The sequence below is a fragment of the Coenobita brevimanus genome, chromosome 33, assembly GCF_032717465.1.
Source record: "Coenobita brevimanus isolate Jiangsu-jjx chromosome 33, ASM3271746v2, whole genome shotgun sequence".
NCBI lineage: Eukaryota > Metazoa > Arthropoda > Malacostraca > Decapoda > Coenobitidae > Coenobita > Coenobita brevimanus.
Window position 1 is genome coordinate 2,063,371 of NC_136986.1, and position 16,702 is coordinate 2,080,072.

The 16,702-nt window shown below is 42.4% G+C and overlaps 1 protein-coding gene across 1 annotated transcript in view; it reads right to left on the reverse strand.

Annotated features, from left to right (window-relative positions):
- Nucleotides 1–3,531, reverse strand: part of LOC145395711 (fibrocystin-L-like) — a 304,791-nt gene extending 301,260 nt beyond the window's left edge. The window contains exons 1-2 of the mRNA XM_080269252.1: nucleotides 3,525–3,531; nucleotides 2,789–2,924 (exon numbers count right to left, since the gene is read on the reverse strand). Of these exons, the coding sequence (XP_080125378.1) occupies nucleotides 2,789–2,924; nucleotides 3,525–3,531 (143 nt within the window). The remainder of the gene's footprint in view (nucleotides 1–2,788; nucleotides 2,925–3,524) is intronic.
- Between the last annotated feature and the right edge of the window lie 13,171 nt (nucleotides 3,532–16,702).

Here is a 16,702-nt window from a genome sequence, read left to right on the forward strand (position 1 = left end):
ACGACCTTCTTGTCATGCCACCTGATCGCAAGAAGCTTGTCTGACTTCTTCAGGTGAACATCTCCCCTGGATGATGATGATGCTTCGGGGAAACTAGGCCACTCTTTCCTATAGCTCCGTACAGTGCCAACAGTGCCAATGCCATGTTCAGCAAGGTATTTGGAGAGTTTCGGTGCTGTGTAATAATTGTCTGTGTACAGCACATGATTACCACCAAAATACCTCTCCATCAGCACTTTTACAACGGAGCCAGAGAAGCCAAGGGGGTCTTTCCTGTTCACATCCATTGTGCTAGCCGAGTAAATGACAAAATCCAGGATATACCCCGTCTCACAGTCACACAGCACAAAGAACTTTATCCCAAAGCGGTGGCGTTTGCTGGGGATGTACTGCATGAATTTGAGACGTCCTCTGAACAATACCAGGGATTCATCTATGACGACTTTCTGCATAGGCCTGAAAAATCGCATAAATCGATCCCTAATCCTGTTGAGAAAATCCCTCACTTTCCACAAAGGGTCAGTTTGGGACGGGTTGTCATTGTCAGCGAAGTGCAGGTATCCAAGCAGCTGTCGGAACCGATCCCATGACATATACTTCCCGAATATTGGGATAGTAGTTATGTCATCCACGAGCCAGTACTCCTCCAACTCATGTCTCTTTATATGGGGCATCAAAAACATGAGTGCAAAAAACACATACAGCTCTCTGATCCCGACAGGCAACCACGACACTTGCTTTGGTGAGCCAATAGGTCCCAGCCCTTCTGCTGCACACTGAGCTGCATACCTATTGGTCTCATCGCTGACATGCTGCACAATTTCATCATCAAGGAAGGCCAGGAAGTAATCGACAAACTTATCACCTGTGTTGCATGGGAAGGCAGGCTGTATTCCAGCATTTGTCATATCAAACGGTGGATTGTGTGGCTGGAAATCTCCACCGTCAGACCAAACAAATGCATCCACTTGCCCTGTGCGTGGTTCAGTGGCAGGGGCAGGTTGCATTCCACTCGTTTCTCCATGAGAAGGAGCTGATGTGGAGGCAATGGGTGAGGCAGGAGGCAAGCGGGAGGTGGGTGAGGCAGGAGGCAACGGGGAGGGGGGTGAGGGGGGGGGCGGGGGGGGGGTGGCGCGGGTGAGGGAACTGAGCGGTGGGCAGGCGGGGGGGTTTCTGACCTGGTGCGTGGTGAAACTTGACCCTTTCTACCCCGCTTATCACCTCGCTTATCGCCTCGCTTATCGCCCAGCTTTGCCCTCCAACTGCCACGCATCCCCTTTGTTCTAGGCCTGCCTGCACGGCCTACACGGCCTGCCTTCCCTCGCTTTGCAGGCTTTGGTAATTCGTACTCCTCAGATGATGTAGACTGAGGAGAGGGCACGACTGATGATGATGATGATGATGTGAGGGCAATAGGGCTAGGGGAACGGGAAATTGATGGGAAATGCGTACTAGGGCCTGGTGTGGGAGACGTGAGCCTGCGCTTCACTCCCTTCCCACATGCAATACCAGATTTGCCCATAGGAGCCTTTCCTTTCCCAGAGTAAGTTGGGGGTGGTGGGGGGGAATCAACACGATCACTTTCATCACTGTCACTATCAATGGAAAATGGTTCACCACCAATCACTGCCAAATCATCACTGCTTGCTGTGAGTGTGTCACTTTCACTGCCACAATCAAGAGTAGTACTTACAGTTTTGTCCAGCTCAGTTCTAATTTCAGGAGTGCTCAACCCCTTCTGCCTCGCCGTTGGCGGTTCCTTTACCGGTGTAGAGGTAGAGGGAACACTAGCACTAATCATTGTAGAGGAGGAAGCGAGCGACGATGAGTCGGGACGGAGCGCCATTATCACGCACAGAGCTGGACAGATACTGACTGACGCGGGTCAGGGCAGGGGTGGGGGGGGCCCCCTCGGGGTTGGAGGAGGGAGGTGTGGGATGGCTGGCATGAAAGAACTCGACAGCTACTCTTGCGTGAGACTATTTGCGCGCCGGGAAAACGTGCGGTGTTCAAAATATTCATGATCATTCCAGAATGACACCCGCGGTTTGGTCCAGTTTTGTCACTGTCATTCTGGAATGACACCCGCGGTTAAAGGGTTAATTGGTATGAGGTATAGTAACATGGAGGCATCTTGGGTCAATGTAAGATACTAATGGAGGCCCCTTCAGTCACAAATGGAGGCCCCACAATCCGTTTTTTGAGGTCACTTGCGCAAGGCACTGCAAACTCTTGTGAGAATCCTGGATATATGCCTGCTTCCCATAACCCTTTTCATGCATTATAGTGTCTGCATCTTATTTATAGTATGTTCACTGATCACATAAATCTTTGATATTATAACCAAATAAAAATGTCGGCACTTGCCAGACTGACTCGACCCTATCAACAATATTGCATAACACTTCCTACTGCAATAAATGCTCATACCAAAAATTCTATCCAGTTTGTATATTGTTACTACATGGCATACTGATATAATCATCATCATCATCTTTGGTGCCTTGCTTTCTCCTGAGAACCTCAGAAAAGGGGATGGTTATGACAGACACCCGCAGGCTATCCTGTCCTCTCCCTCTCTCTCTGTCCTTTTCCTCCACCTTCTTTTTCACCAGTATATTGCTCCACTATCTTCTTCCAGTTCTATTTTATGATAAGGTTTGAAAATTGTCTACATCAGTGGTCCTACGCTCTCAAATTCACCGTCTGAATCTCTCCCTTCTCTTTTCTCCTGACTACCATTATCTTTTCCCCATTCAATGTTTCTCGCTCAATTTGCACCACTCACCCTGTAATACAGACGATCCTGGTAGTGGTCGTTAAGTAATTGATGACGTCACAATCAATGCTGTCCACCTCATTGACCAGCGTTACCTTGTTGCCCTTTGTCTCGTTGAACTGGTTGAACTGGTCAGCACTGAAGCCTGGTTGGAGTGATAGTTTGAGCTATAGCACATTTACTCTAACCTGCCAATGATCCCTAACCTTATAGAGCTCAGTCACTAAAGCAGCTGGGGTCAAAAGAGATGAGGGGGAGGGAGGGACGAGCGAGGGCGAGCTGGAGCATATGAACGTCTACGGTCTACAAAATGAGCTACAGGATTCTGGTGTCTGACATATACACTGTGTGTATATATATATATATATATATATATATATATATATATATATATATATATATATATATATATATATATATATATACAGTGTATATGTCAGACACCTGAATCCTGTAGCTCATTTTGAAGTGTAGGCTTTACGACCTGTATATAATGATCACTGATGGCTTGCACGTGGTAGTACAACGTCCGCACACGTGTTACACCATTCTGTTGACAGGCAATACATTAAAGTTTTTGGTATAAACTATGCAGGTGTGTCTCTAAAACATTCCTGTACTTTACCTTACAAATGACTGGGTAACAATTCTTCCGGAACATCGATAATGCAGGAGTGATTGGGTGATGTTTGGATGAACTATATTCTTTGTATAGCCTACCACGGCATGCTATCAGATGACGCACGCTTCATTTTGACTTTCTACCACCAGATGATTAATTATATTAAAACAAACCCTCTGAAATAAACTCTGTTTACGTTAACCAGGCATATGATGAATTCTGAACTGGAGTTGTAATAACAGAATAACGCTGTCACGTCCCCGTTCCACATGCCACAGGCTCTAACATGGCTGCCGGTACACCAGCGCTGCCCTGGCGGCTGCTACATAAAATAAGCAGTGCTACCCATGAGAAAGCCTCTCCATACTATAGAGCTCAGTGCTCCAACAGCATTAGTTCAGTAATCAGTACACGAAGGACGCTAAATTGCCCAGTTGAGTTGTTCTTATGGTCAGCTTCTAGGTGTGCAACAACGAGATCGGCTCTGGCGTTGTAAATAAACACTGTCTTCTAAAGTTCGCTGTCTTTATTTTCCAAATAATTACACTTAATGCTTGCCAACTTCATTGTTTTCACAAGTACCGGAGTTACACAATCTTCACTGCACTACACTGAACTGACACTGAACTAAACTCAAACTGAACTGAGACTCCACTAGTACCTTCCCCATCCTTAAATAAGCTCCCTATGTACTAAAATGATCTACTACATTTTCTGTGAAACAATTACCAACCCGGAGACATCCAAAATATCCAGAGTTTTCTTACACGGTGTAACACTAAGTTATTTCGCATACAAACTGAGATAAAAATTACATAGTTTAACCATTACATAAATAAAACGTTATAGAGAAAAACAGCACAAAATTCAATGCGTAACTTTACAAAATACCTCAGCTCACAAATAGCAAGCTAACTGGCAACTCATATAGTGTAGGCCGGGCCATACATTAGCCCGGTCAGTGGTGTATGGGCTGATTAAAAAACAGTAAGTGGGGAGGACAGGACCTGGGGATTGCCCAGCACACACATCCTGTCTCCTGACTGGCTTTACACGTACTGTAAATGGAAAATACGAGAAATACTGAGAACCTTCCAGTATTTCCTATCTCGCAAATCCCGCTTCTCAACAACTAGAATATGCTGTAATGACCAAGCAGTGCTGCAGATAGGATGTGGAATACTTATCGGAAATTGGCTACAAAAATGACGCAAAACTCCACCTAATTAAAGAAAGTATAGAAGGGTTAGACACAGCATTCACTATTAGGCTGCTCTCTTCAGCTGAATAAAATCGTCTGATGGTAGCAAGTTAAAATTTAAATGATAATTGGTCGGCGGAAAAGTTATCAATCTGTGGATCATCTGAGAACCGTATTTAACATATTTAAAAAATTTTTGAAGCTTAAGACATGGACATGCTTACTAATTTTTGTGTGAGCTCTGCGCTTGGCAGGGTTCAATTGTTTTGTGTTTTAATTGTTCTGTAATAAGTATTCATTATGAACTCGTTTATGAATTTAGTAATTCTCCAGTTTTGTGTTTATAATTATATTAACTTTAATATATTTTGTAGTAAGGTTGAAATTTTATATAATACAGTAGTTTGCAACATCTTAAAAGACCAATTGGTAACCTTGGGTAACTGATGGAGTCGAGGGAGGGAGCTGTTCGTCTGTGGCTCACTCCTTGACTGATCTGTGTGGTGTTAGCAACCCCTGAGACGAACAGCTCCTGCCTTCTGTTTCCTCGATTGTGTACAAGTGGTCCAGAGGTTTACTTTATTTCATGTGGTCACCTTACAGCTAAGTTTATTGCTTAACCTTACCTTTTAATATTTATGTATTAGGGTATTACTGTTCTGCTTAACCAGTTAGGTTTTGACGAATTAGAGAAAAGCGAAGTTTCTCCCATTACTACTGCAAGCTTGTTTGGCAGTGTTAACCTTGGTGAGACTATTTAATGATTGTATAATGTGTAATATATATCAAACTTTTTGCTCAGTTTTATATTCCTAATATGATTCGTTCACTTTTTACGGGTTACTTGTTTGGCCATGTTACAATTAGAATGTTCGTCCTCTAGACAGTAGAATTCGTAACATATGGGGGCCCGTCACGGGAGAATTCTGAAGCCTTGAGTGAAGCTTTTCTTCGTTTTGCCAGACGTTTTAATTCCGAGTAATGGTGGTTTGAAGAGTCTTCTCTTTCTTGTAATTGTTTTGATTTTGATTTACTTTGGCATTTCTATAAGTTATTATGGCAGTATTTGATTTAGCTGAATTTGTTGCTGACCCTTCATTGCCATTATTACAGGATGTAGTTTTGAAAAAAAGTGATTGGGTTTCGCTTGCTACTTATTATGAAATACCATTTGATAGTAAAATAAGGAAAGAAGAACTCAAAAGGATAGTAATTCAAACATTAGTGTCTAGTTCCGCTTTAACTTTGTGTGATACAACTCCTGTTGGTGAAGGTGACAGCCATGTTTCAGAAGTGATTGCTTTGAGGAAGATGGAATTGGTTGAGGCAGCTATACAGAGGGAAGCTTCACAGAGACAGAGGGAACATGAGAGAGACGAAAGGGAGCATGATCGTAAGAAGTTACAACTAGAGTTAGAATTAAAATGGGAAGGTAATATTGAGGTTCAGTTTGATGTCAATAAGCCTGCCAAGTTAGTTCCGTCATTTGATGAGCGTGATCCTAAACATTTTTTTTTTTTTTTTTTTTTTTTTTCAATCTGAAAAGATTGCAAATAGTTTAAAGTGGCCTAAGGAGAACTGATCAGTTCTGGTTCAGACGGTATTGGTCGGAAAAGCAAAGACCATTTTTATTAGCCTTTCAGAAGAAACATGCAAAGATTACACCAAGGTTAAGGAGGCAGTGCTCAAAGCTTACGATTTAGTTCCGGAAGCTTACAGACAAAGGTTTCGGAACTTAAGAAAGGCAGAGTCAGAAACGTACGTTGAGTTTGCAGCAGAGAAAGAGAGGCTATTTCAGCGATGGATTAGGTCTAGAAATGTAAAAAATTATGATGACTTAAAAGAACTATTCCTGTTAGAAGAATTTAAACGTTCAGTGGCTGCTGACATCAGGCTGTACTTGGATGAACGTGAGGTGACCACTTTGAGTAAAGCTGCAACATTAGCAGATAATTATGCTTTAACACATCGTACTAAGCTTAAACCTCAAAACCGCTATGGACAAGTTGGCAGGAGGCTGGGGGGTTGTGAGGAGTCAAGTGATCAGGGTGATAAGCTTAAAGAATCTCAGTCTGTTAGCAAGGTCTTAGTCAATTTGCCTAAGCATGCTAAGAGTTCAGGATCAATAAAAGAACCAACTGCATTAGGATCAGTTCATGTTTGTTATTACTGCAAACAACCAGGACATGTCATTGCTAATTGTCCAAAGCTGGCAAAAAAGAATGCAGCTAAATCAGAATCTTCCCTTGTGTTAAGTACAGTGAAGGAAAATGGTGTCACTGCTGTAGCCTCCTCAAGTGATAAGACTGGCTCATTTGGTCCATTCATGTTTGAGGGATTAGTTTCAAGTGATAGCTCATTAGAAATTTCTTACTCATTTCAGATATTAAGGGATACCGGTGCATCACACAGTGTGGTAGTTAAGAGTGCTGTTCCATTTATAGAAAACTCTTATACTGGTGAGCACGTGGTTCTGAGGGGTGTTGGTGGAGTTGTCACTGTTCCTTTAGCACGAATTTATATAGAGTCAGATCTTGTGCAGCAATATATCACTGTAGGAGTTCAGGATTCTCCCCTTCCAGTTGATGGCGTGACATTTTTGTTGGGAAATGACATAGCTGGTGATCGTCTGGTACCTGATCCTGTAGTAACCCTTGTACCCTGTGGTTACAATCCAACAGAACAATTGGAAAATGAAAACCCGTATCTTTTTCCTAGTTGTGCCATAACTAGAAGTATGACTACACACAGAGTATATACAGGTGAGTCCTCTCCTGAGGATGAGGCTGTTGAAAATGAAGATGATCTTGGACTTGACCTTAGTAATTTGTTTAAACAAACAAGTATTAATGACAGTGACGAGATAAAGAATTTACCTATCACTAAAGAAATGCTTATTAGAGCACAACAAGAAGATCCCGACCTGCTAAAATATTTTCGTCAGTCATATGATGAGGTAGACTCCCCTTCAGGTACCTGTTACTTCACTCGTTCTAACATACTTATGAGAAAGTATAGACCAACAGATGTACCTGCTAATGATCAGACTTCCGTTTTGTACCAAGTTGTAGTTCCAACTGTCTACCGTCAGGATTTAATAGATTTAGCTCATGATGGTCTAGGCGGACACTTAGGAGTTCGTAAGACTTGTAGCAAGTTAATGAGACATTTCTTTTGGCCAAAGATGAAACGAGACGTCTCAGAGTATTGCCAGACATGCCACACTTGCCAACTGGTAGGGAGGCCTAACAGTGTTATTCCACCAGCACCTCTCAAGCCCATTGAGGTAGTGAAAGAGCCATTTAGTCATATTATAATTGACTGTGTAGGTCCATTGCCAAAAACTAAGAGTGGAAACCAGTACATTTTTACGATTATGTGTGCTACCACTCTGTATCCTGAATGTATTCCTTTGAGGAAAATTTCTGCTAAATTAATTGTTAAGGCACTGACCAAATTCTTTACTCAGTATGGTATACCTAGATCCATTCAGTCAGACCAAGGCTCGAATTTTTCAAGTGGTCTCTTTCAACATGTGATGCATGATTTGTCTATTAAGCAGTACTTTGCTACAGCTTACCATCCTGAGTCACAAGGCGCTTTAGAGCGTTTTCATCAGACTTATAAGCAAATGCTGAGAAAGTATTGTCTGGAAGCAGGGAAAGAGTGGGATGAAGGGATACATCTGCTTCTGTTTGCCATTAGAGAGAGTAAGCAGGAATCTCTTGGTTATGCCCCATTCGAGCTCGTGTATGGACATGAGGTTAGGGGACCACTTAAATTAGTCAAAGAAAGTTGGGTATCAGAGGATAACACTATGCCTCTTTTACAATATGTGCAAAAGTTCAGAGACAGGTTAAATCATATAAGAAATTTTGCCAGAGAAAATTTGAAGGGTGCACAGGAAACCATGAAGGAGATTTTTGACAGGAAAGCAGTAGAAAGAAACTTTAATCCCGGTGATTTAGTACTAGCTTTTCTTCCTTTAGCTAAGAATGCTCTTCAGGCAAAGTATTTTGGACCATACCGAGTCAAAGAAAAGGTTGACTCTGTGAACTATGTAATAGAGACTCCTGATCGTGGAAGAAAGGAACGTCGGGTACATATAAACTTACTGAAGCCATACTACTGTAGAGGAGGAGGACAAATCATGGTACAGCACGAAGTGGAAGTTGAAGATCCAGAATTCTTTGAAGCTGATCCCCTTAAGCTATGTAATAGTGAGCTTTTGTCTAATTTTGGTCCTAAATTGCAGCACCTCTCACTTCGGCAGTCAGCAGATCTGGTGAATCTGATGAGGGAATTCAGAGGGATATGCGGTGACGTTCCTAGGCCATGTCGTGGTGTGATGCATGACATCATCCTACTGGACCACACCAAGCCAATCAAGCAAGCCTCTTACCGAGCCAACCCTTCCCAGAGAAAGAAGCTTCAAGAGGAGGTATCGTTTTTGATCTCCCATGATCTGGCGGAACCTAGCGACAGTGAGTGGGCTTCACCATGCTTCCTTGTTCCAAAGCCAGATGGAAGTATGAGACTGTGCACCGACTACCGTCGTGTGAATGCCGTTACTCTGCCAGATTCATTCCCTTTACCCCGACTGGATGATGTGATTGATGGAATTGGAAATGCAGAGTTCGTTACTAAACTGGATTTATTGAAGGGCTACTATCAAGTTGCACTGACAGAGAGGGCTAAGAGGATTTCTGCCTTCATCACGGCAGATGGCTTGTATCAGTATAAGGTCATGAGTTTTGGCTTGAGGAACGCACCTGCCACCTTCCAACGTTTGGTAAACAACGTCATCAGAGGACTGGAGGGAGTGCAGGCTTATCTGGATGATTTGGTGGTGGTTTCATCTACTTGGGAAGAACACATTGAACGACTCAGGGCACTGTTTACTAGACTGGCTGAGGCGGATCTTACCCTAAATCTTGCAAAGAGCGAGTTTGGACGTGCTACAGTAGTATTCCTGGGTCACGTGGTTGGGAAAGGTCATATTAAACCAGTCGACGCTAAAATAGACGCCATTCAGAACTTTCCACCACCTTCCGACCGCAAGTCCCTGTTACGTTTCCTGGGGATGGCTGGATATTATAGAAGATTTTGTCCAAATTTTTCTCAGGTTGCTGCTCCGTTAACTGACCTCTCTAGTCCAAAGAAGATTTTCAAGTGGACAGCTGAATGTCAAACATCATTTGAAAACATCCGAGCCTTGTTGTCCACTGCTCCAGTGCTGAGATCTCCAGACTTTGAGAAACCCTTCAGTCTACATGTGGATGCCAGTGATTCAGGAGCGGGTGCTGTTTTACTTCAGTCTGGAGAAGATGAAGTTTTGCATCCTGTGTGTTATATGTCAACCAAGTTTAAGAAGTATCAAAGGAACTATGCTACCATTGAAAAGGAGCTCTTGGCATTGATACTAGCTTTAGAGAAATTTCATGTTTATGTAAGTAATGCAAGGTATCCAGTGATTGTTTACAGCGATCATAATCCACTGAAGTTTCTAAACGGAATGGAAAACAGAAATCAGAGACTAATGAGGTGGTCATTGTTGATTCATCCATACAATTTAGAAATAAGGCATATCAAGGGGCAAGAGAATATCCTGGCTGATACTCTTTCTCGTGTTTAATACACTGAACTGTAAAGCTATATTCATAGGTACTAGGTTCATCTGGACTATGATAAAATTTACCAGTAAATATTATCTTGGGGGGAAGGTGTCATGGACATGCTTACTAATTTTTGTGTGAGCTCTGCGCTTGGCAGGGTTCAATTGTTTTGTGTTTTAATTGTTCTGTAATAAGTATTCATTATGAACTCGTTTATGAATTTAGTAATTCTCCAGTTTTGTGTTTATAATTATATTAACTTTAATATATTTTGTAGTAAGGTTGAAATTTTATATAATACAGTAGTTTGCAACATCTTAAAAGACCAATTGGTAACCTTGGGTAACTGATGGAGTCGAGGGAGGGAGCTGTTCGTCTGTGGCTCACTCCTTGACTGATCTGTGTGGTGTTAGCAACCCCTGAGACGAACAGCTCCTGCCTTCTGTTTCCTCGATTGTGTACAAGTGGTCCAGAGGTTTACTTTATTTCATGTGGTCACCTTACAGCTAAGTTTATTGCTTAACCTTACCTTTTAATATTTATGTATTAGGGTATTACTGTTCTGCTTAACCAGTTAGGTTTTGACGAATTAGAGAAAAGCGAAGTTTCTCCCATTACTACTGCAAGCTTGTTTGGCAGTGTTAACCTTGGTGAGACTATTTAATGATTGTATAATGTGTAATATATATCAAACTTTTTGCTCAGTTTTATATTCCTAATATGATTCGTTCACTTTTTACGGGTTACTTGTTTGGCCATGTTACAATTAGAATGTTCGTCCTCTAGACAGTAGAATTCGTAACAATACGTCTACGTGTTTATATTTTAATCTTCACTCATTAAGATATCAAATACTTTGCATCCTTTAGCAAACTAATTCCCGTAGCCCGGTGGCAGAATAAGACATTATACAAAACTACAGCTTTCTCGTACTACTTCGTAACTAGCACCATTCTATATAGTATCAATTTCTTGTTATAACTCAGCACTGAAGACAGAGATGGTAATTTTACTAACAAATGTGAAGAAGTAGCCTATACAACGAACACCAAAAATAGTGACAAAGGGCATGATTTCTAATTATAGAAAACACTGATTGAGAAGAGCTTTCGGTAAAGAATTTGTCTAGATCTCGTAAGAATAAATGCCCAGACCACAGGACCATGCGCTGACGACACATGATGCCCCTATTGCTGCCGGCACGGGAAACTTCGTACAAGGTTTAATTTTATTTATTTACTGATTTACAGCATACTACACACTAAAACTTTCAGGCTACTGTGACTAAACGTCAGTTGCCTACAGTCGTCTGGAGCTAGCTGGAATAAAATACTACAGTCGCAGTTACCAGAACCATGTACCAGTAACAACACAAAGGCTCCTATGATTCATCTTCAGCCGAATAAAACTGTCTGGCTTTAGCTGAAGTAAAATATTAGTTATCCGGACCATAACAGTTAAGAAATAAAGAGTAGCCTAACAGATATCGCTGAGGAAGAGGTGTTACGAAACATTTAGGGTAAGCCAAGTGATTTGAGCCACCGAAAATACCTCCGATAACAGGCTTACAGTAATATTCTACCATAAGTACATATCTATAGCAAATTTCATAAATCTGTACCTGGGTCCGGTAACGCACCTTTTTGTTCTGTTGTCGATATCTCCAGACGATTTAATTTACCCTAGGACGGATTTTTCAACTACCCTCTGGTTGGAGGAGTAGACTGTAGCACCAGTCGAGCAGGGCAGTACTCCCGAGGTGGATGGAAAGCTGATGACAGGGAGTGCTGGAGCTCCCGTTTCATCAGCCCTCAGGACTAGTTCCTGACCATCCACCTTTGCTGAACTTTTTCAGTGTCTCAGTTACACAGAGAGTAGGCCAGCATGCTCTCCAGTACAAATTTCTCTAACTATCTTCACCAAACTACATGCACAGTACACACTACACTTCCTATTCAAAATTTACCCAAAATGGCGTCGTTTTACCAAGCCTCGGAGTCCCCAGGGGGGGGGGACCATAAATGCCCCCACCATCTGCCCCTCTCCCGGTGACGACTCAAGATGCCTGGAACCACTGTCTGACTCTCTTCTTCTTCATTTCTGCAACATTCGCGGCCTTTCCTCTAACTTTCGCTCTGTTGAGCACCACCTCTCCTCCTCTAAACCTCACCTTCTTTTTCTAACGGAGACTCAGCTGTCTGAGGCAACTGACAGCAAACCCTTTTCTGTATCCTCCTACTTTCTCTATACTCATTTCAAAGCCAAAGGTGGCTGTTGTGTATATATACGCAACGACTTATCTTGCTCTCGTGTTCCTGAACTTGATTCTTCTGAATTCTCCACACTCTGGCTTCGGCTTTCCTGTCATTCTCTGACTAAATATATCTGTGCTGTTTACTTATCCCCTAATTCTACTGACTATCAAAAATTCTTCGACTATCTTACTTCTACGATGGAACACATTCTATCCATTTCTCCTTTCTCTGAAATCTCCATTCTTGGAGATTTCAATGTTCACCACCACCTTTGGCTCTCCTCTCCTTTCACGGATCCACCTGGTGAACAAGCCTACATCTTTTCTATCCTTAATGACCTAGAGCAGCTTGTACAGCACCCTACCCGTATCCCTGACCGCCTTGGAGAGAGCTCCAACATACTTGACCTCTTCCTCACAACTAATCCTTTTGCTTACTCTGTTAATCTTTTCTCTCCGTTGGGCTCCTCCGATCACAACCTTATTACCTTAACCTGTCCTATCACTCCGGTACGGCCTGTGGACCCTCCAGGGAAACGTCGTCTGTGGCATTTTGGAGCCGCAGACTGGGAGGCCCTCAGGCAGTACTTCTTTGATTTTCCCTGGAATGATTATTGCTTCCATGGCCGTGAGCCATCTGAGTGTGCCTTGCGCATTACGGAGGTTATTCTCTCGGGCATGGAAGCATACATTCCTTTCTCATATCCTTTGACTAATGCAAGAAAGCCTTGGTTTAATCACGCTTGTTCTAATGCTGTCCGCAACAAGGAGAGGGCCTACAAAAGGTACCGGAGCCAACCCACCCCTGAATCACATCATCTTTACGTTTCTGCCCGGAATCGTGCTAAGTCTGTTCTTCGCTCTACTAAAAATAATTTCATCCATACTAAATGCTGTCAACTCTCCAACTCGAATTCTTCCCGCTCCTTCTGGCATCTTGCCAAAAATCTTTCTAACAACTTTACCTCATCATCCTTCCCTCCTCTTTTCTACTCTGATGGTTCTGTAGCTATTTCTTCTACTGATAAAGCAGATCTCTTCGCACAGACTTTCTCCTCCAATTCTACCTTAGACGATTCCGGTGCTGTTCCTCCATCACTTCCCCCTCTGACTTCCTCATGGCTGACATTAAAATTTCTTCAGTTGATGTATTTTCTGCCATCACTGGCCTCAGTACTAACAAGGCATATGGGCCTGATGGGGTCCCTCCTGTTGTTCTCAAGAACTGTGCTTCTGTGCTTACACCCTGCCTAGGCAAACTCTTTCGTCTTTGTCTGTCAACTTGTACCTTTCCTTCTTGCTGGAAGTTTGCTCTCATTCAGCCAGTCCCAAAGAAGGGTGACCACTCCCAACCCTCCAACTATCGTCCAATTGCTTTAACGTCCTGTATTTCAAAAGTTTTCGAGTCAATTCTTAATAGAAAAATTTTAAGGCATCTTTCCTATCACAACCTTCTTTTCGATCGTCAGTATGGGTTCCGTCAGGGACGCTCCACTGGCGATCTTCTCACCTACCTTTCAGACTCCTGGTCATCCTCCTTTCGGGACTTTGGCGAAAGCTTTGCCATTGCACTTGACATCTCAAAGGCTTTCGATCGAGTCTGGCATAAATCTTTAATTTCCAAACTGCCCTCCTACGGTTTCTATCCTTCTATCTGTGCCTTCATCGCTAGCTTCCTTTCTGGTCGTTCTATAGCCGCTGTTATAGACGGCCATCGTTCTTCTCCTAGATCTATCAACAGTGGTGTTCCTCAGGGCTCTGTCCTATCACCAACTCTCTTCCTTTTATTCATCAATGATCTTCTAAGCTGTACATCTAACCCTATCCACTCATACGCTGATGACTCCACCCTTCACCTTTCCATTCGGTTCCCGCAACGCCCATCTCAACAGTTACTTCAACAAACAAGGGATGAGGCTATGGCACACCTAATGTCTGACTTGACTCGTATCTCTGACTGGGGTAAAAATAATATGGTTGTCTTTAATGCATCTAAGACTCAGTTCTTACACCTATCAACCCGACAAAATCTTCCACAGGTATACCCACTAATGTTTAATAATATTCAGCTTAATCCTACATCATCCTTGAACATGCTTGGGGTTTCATTTACTCAGGACTTATCTTGGAAAGATCATATTACATCTCTTGTAAAATCTGCTTCCAAGAGATTGGGTGTGCTAAGCCGACTCCGCTCTTTCTTTACCCCTGCGCAATTGTTGACTCTATACAGGGGTTTTATCCGCCCCTGTGTGGAGTACAACTCTCATGTGTGGGGAGGCTCCCCTCATACAGCTCTTCTCAATAGGGTGGAGTCAAAGGCTTTTCGTCTCATTAACTCTCCTCCTCTTACTGACTCCCTTCAACCTCTCTCTCTTCGCCGCACTGTTGCATCTTTATCTCTTTTCTATCGCTACTTTAATGGTCACTGCTCCTCTGAACTGTCTGCTTGCATTCCTCCACCTCTACGACGGGCGCGTAGCACCCGTCTGGCAGCAGACTCTCATCCTTTTTCTGTCCAACTCTCTAATGCAAGAATTAACCGTTACTCCCAGTCTTTCATTTATGCAACTGGTCAACTCTGGAACTGTCTCCCTCTGTCTGTATTTCCTGCTGCCTATGATCTCCAGTCTTTCAAACGCAGTGTGTCCAGGCATCTCAAAATGATCGGATCTTGAATTTGGCTCTATATTGTATTTTGTTTTTCTCTTGGAGGGAACTGTTACTGCGGGCTCATGGCCTTTGGTTCCTTCTTCCTCGCATAAAAAAAAAAAAAAAGAAAGCTTTCCTAAACCGAATGAAATAGGCTGTTTACAGCATGATTAAGACAAAAATGACGACATCGGGTTGAATGGCTTAAGTATGAAGTTATTTTTGCGAGTGAGGGTCAAGTTTCTACTAATACCTAAACTACAGGTGGTCCATATAGTACGCTTCAAACTGTTATGTGCTGAAAAGGCGAATCAGTCACCGTTACAAGTGTCAACCCTGCATCATTTCCTATACTTTCCATAACCCACTTCATTCTTTATGGTCTTTTGTTATTCTTACCTACATAGTTAATAACTAATTTCATAAAGCAGCCCAAGTTTTTCTCCGTTCACCAGCAGACTACACCACACAAGACTATAAAGCGGAATATTCGAACACCTTGTATACAGTATGATGAAAATGAACTTATGACGACCCACCTGCTCCACATATGATAAATTCCCTTTCAACAGATGACGCATTTGTTTTTAATCTTATTCTTGGTAAACTATCTATCTATCTATTGCCAGACGCCACAATCCCGTAAGGGGTGGCCATTTAACTTTGAGTTATTTGTTTTATGGGGAGGGACACTAATCCTCCACCAACCCACATGTTGACACGTAGGGATCACGTATGGTTTGGTTATATGGTTACCACTCAGCGTAGTAAATGGTTTCTTGGCTTACAGGAAACCATTTGGCTTGTCACTCAATGTAAAGCCACCTGTATAGGAAAGAAAAGCAATAAGAAGTGACAGGAAAGATGGGAGAAATATGAAGAGAGGAGGGCAGGCACAGAAAAAGAATGGTAAAGGCTAAGGAAGAAGTAGGCAGCTCCACATCAAGTGAGTGGATTCTTGGTAAACGCAGATGATAATCATTACTCATCTTAGAAAATGGCCTCAGTAGTGAAGGGGCTAATGGAGGTTGTGTTTACGCTAAAAAAAAAAAAAAAAAAAAAACGCGCTTAAACGAAATCAAATCGACTGGAAATAACTAGCGAGAATATGAGTAATACAAAGGCATCATCGTCCTGAAGGGATTTATGTTATTCAATACAGCACATCTGCTTTGCTGGCCTTGACTAAACACACACACACACACACACACACACACACACACACACACACACACACACACACACATACACACATTTGCAAACAATGCCTTTCATTTTCACGGTTTTCAGTCCTAGACCCTAGACTTTTTTATTTATTTATTCTTTTGTTCTAAGTCTTGCTATCCCAGACGATTAGTTTGGAACAGGAGAGCCTCTAGTAATAGGATCGTACTAAGGCTGTATAACAAAATTATAATGTTAAAATATGTCCTCTTCCTGCAAGGCTGAAAGATCTATGTAATCGTGTGAGTCCATGAATGTCTGTCCTCACTACAGTAATATTGATAAAGGGTTATACTGTCTAGGTCTCTATCTGTCTATATATCTACCTATTTGTCTATCTATCTATCTACCTATA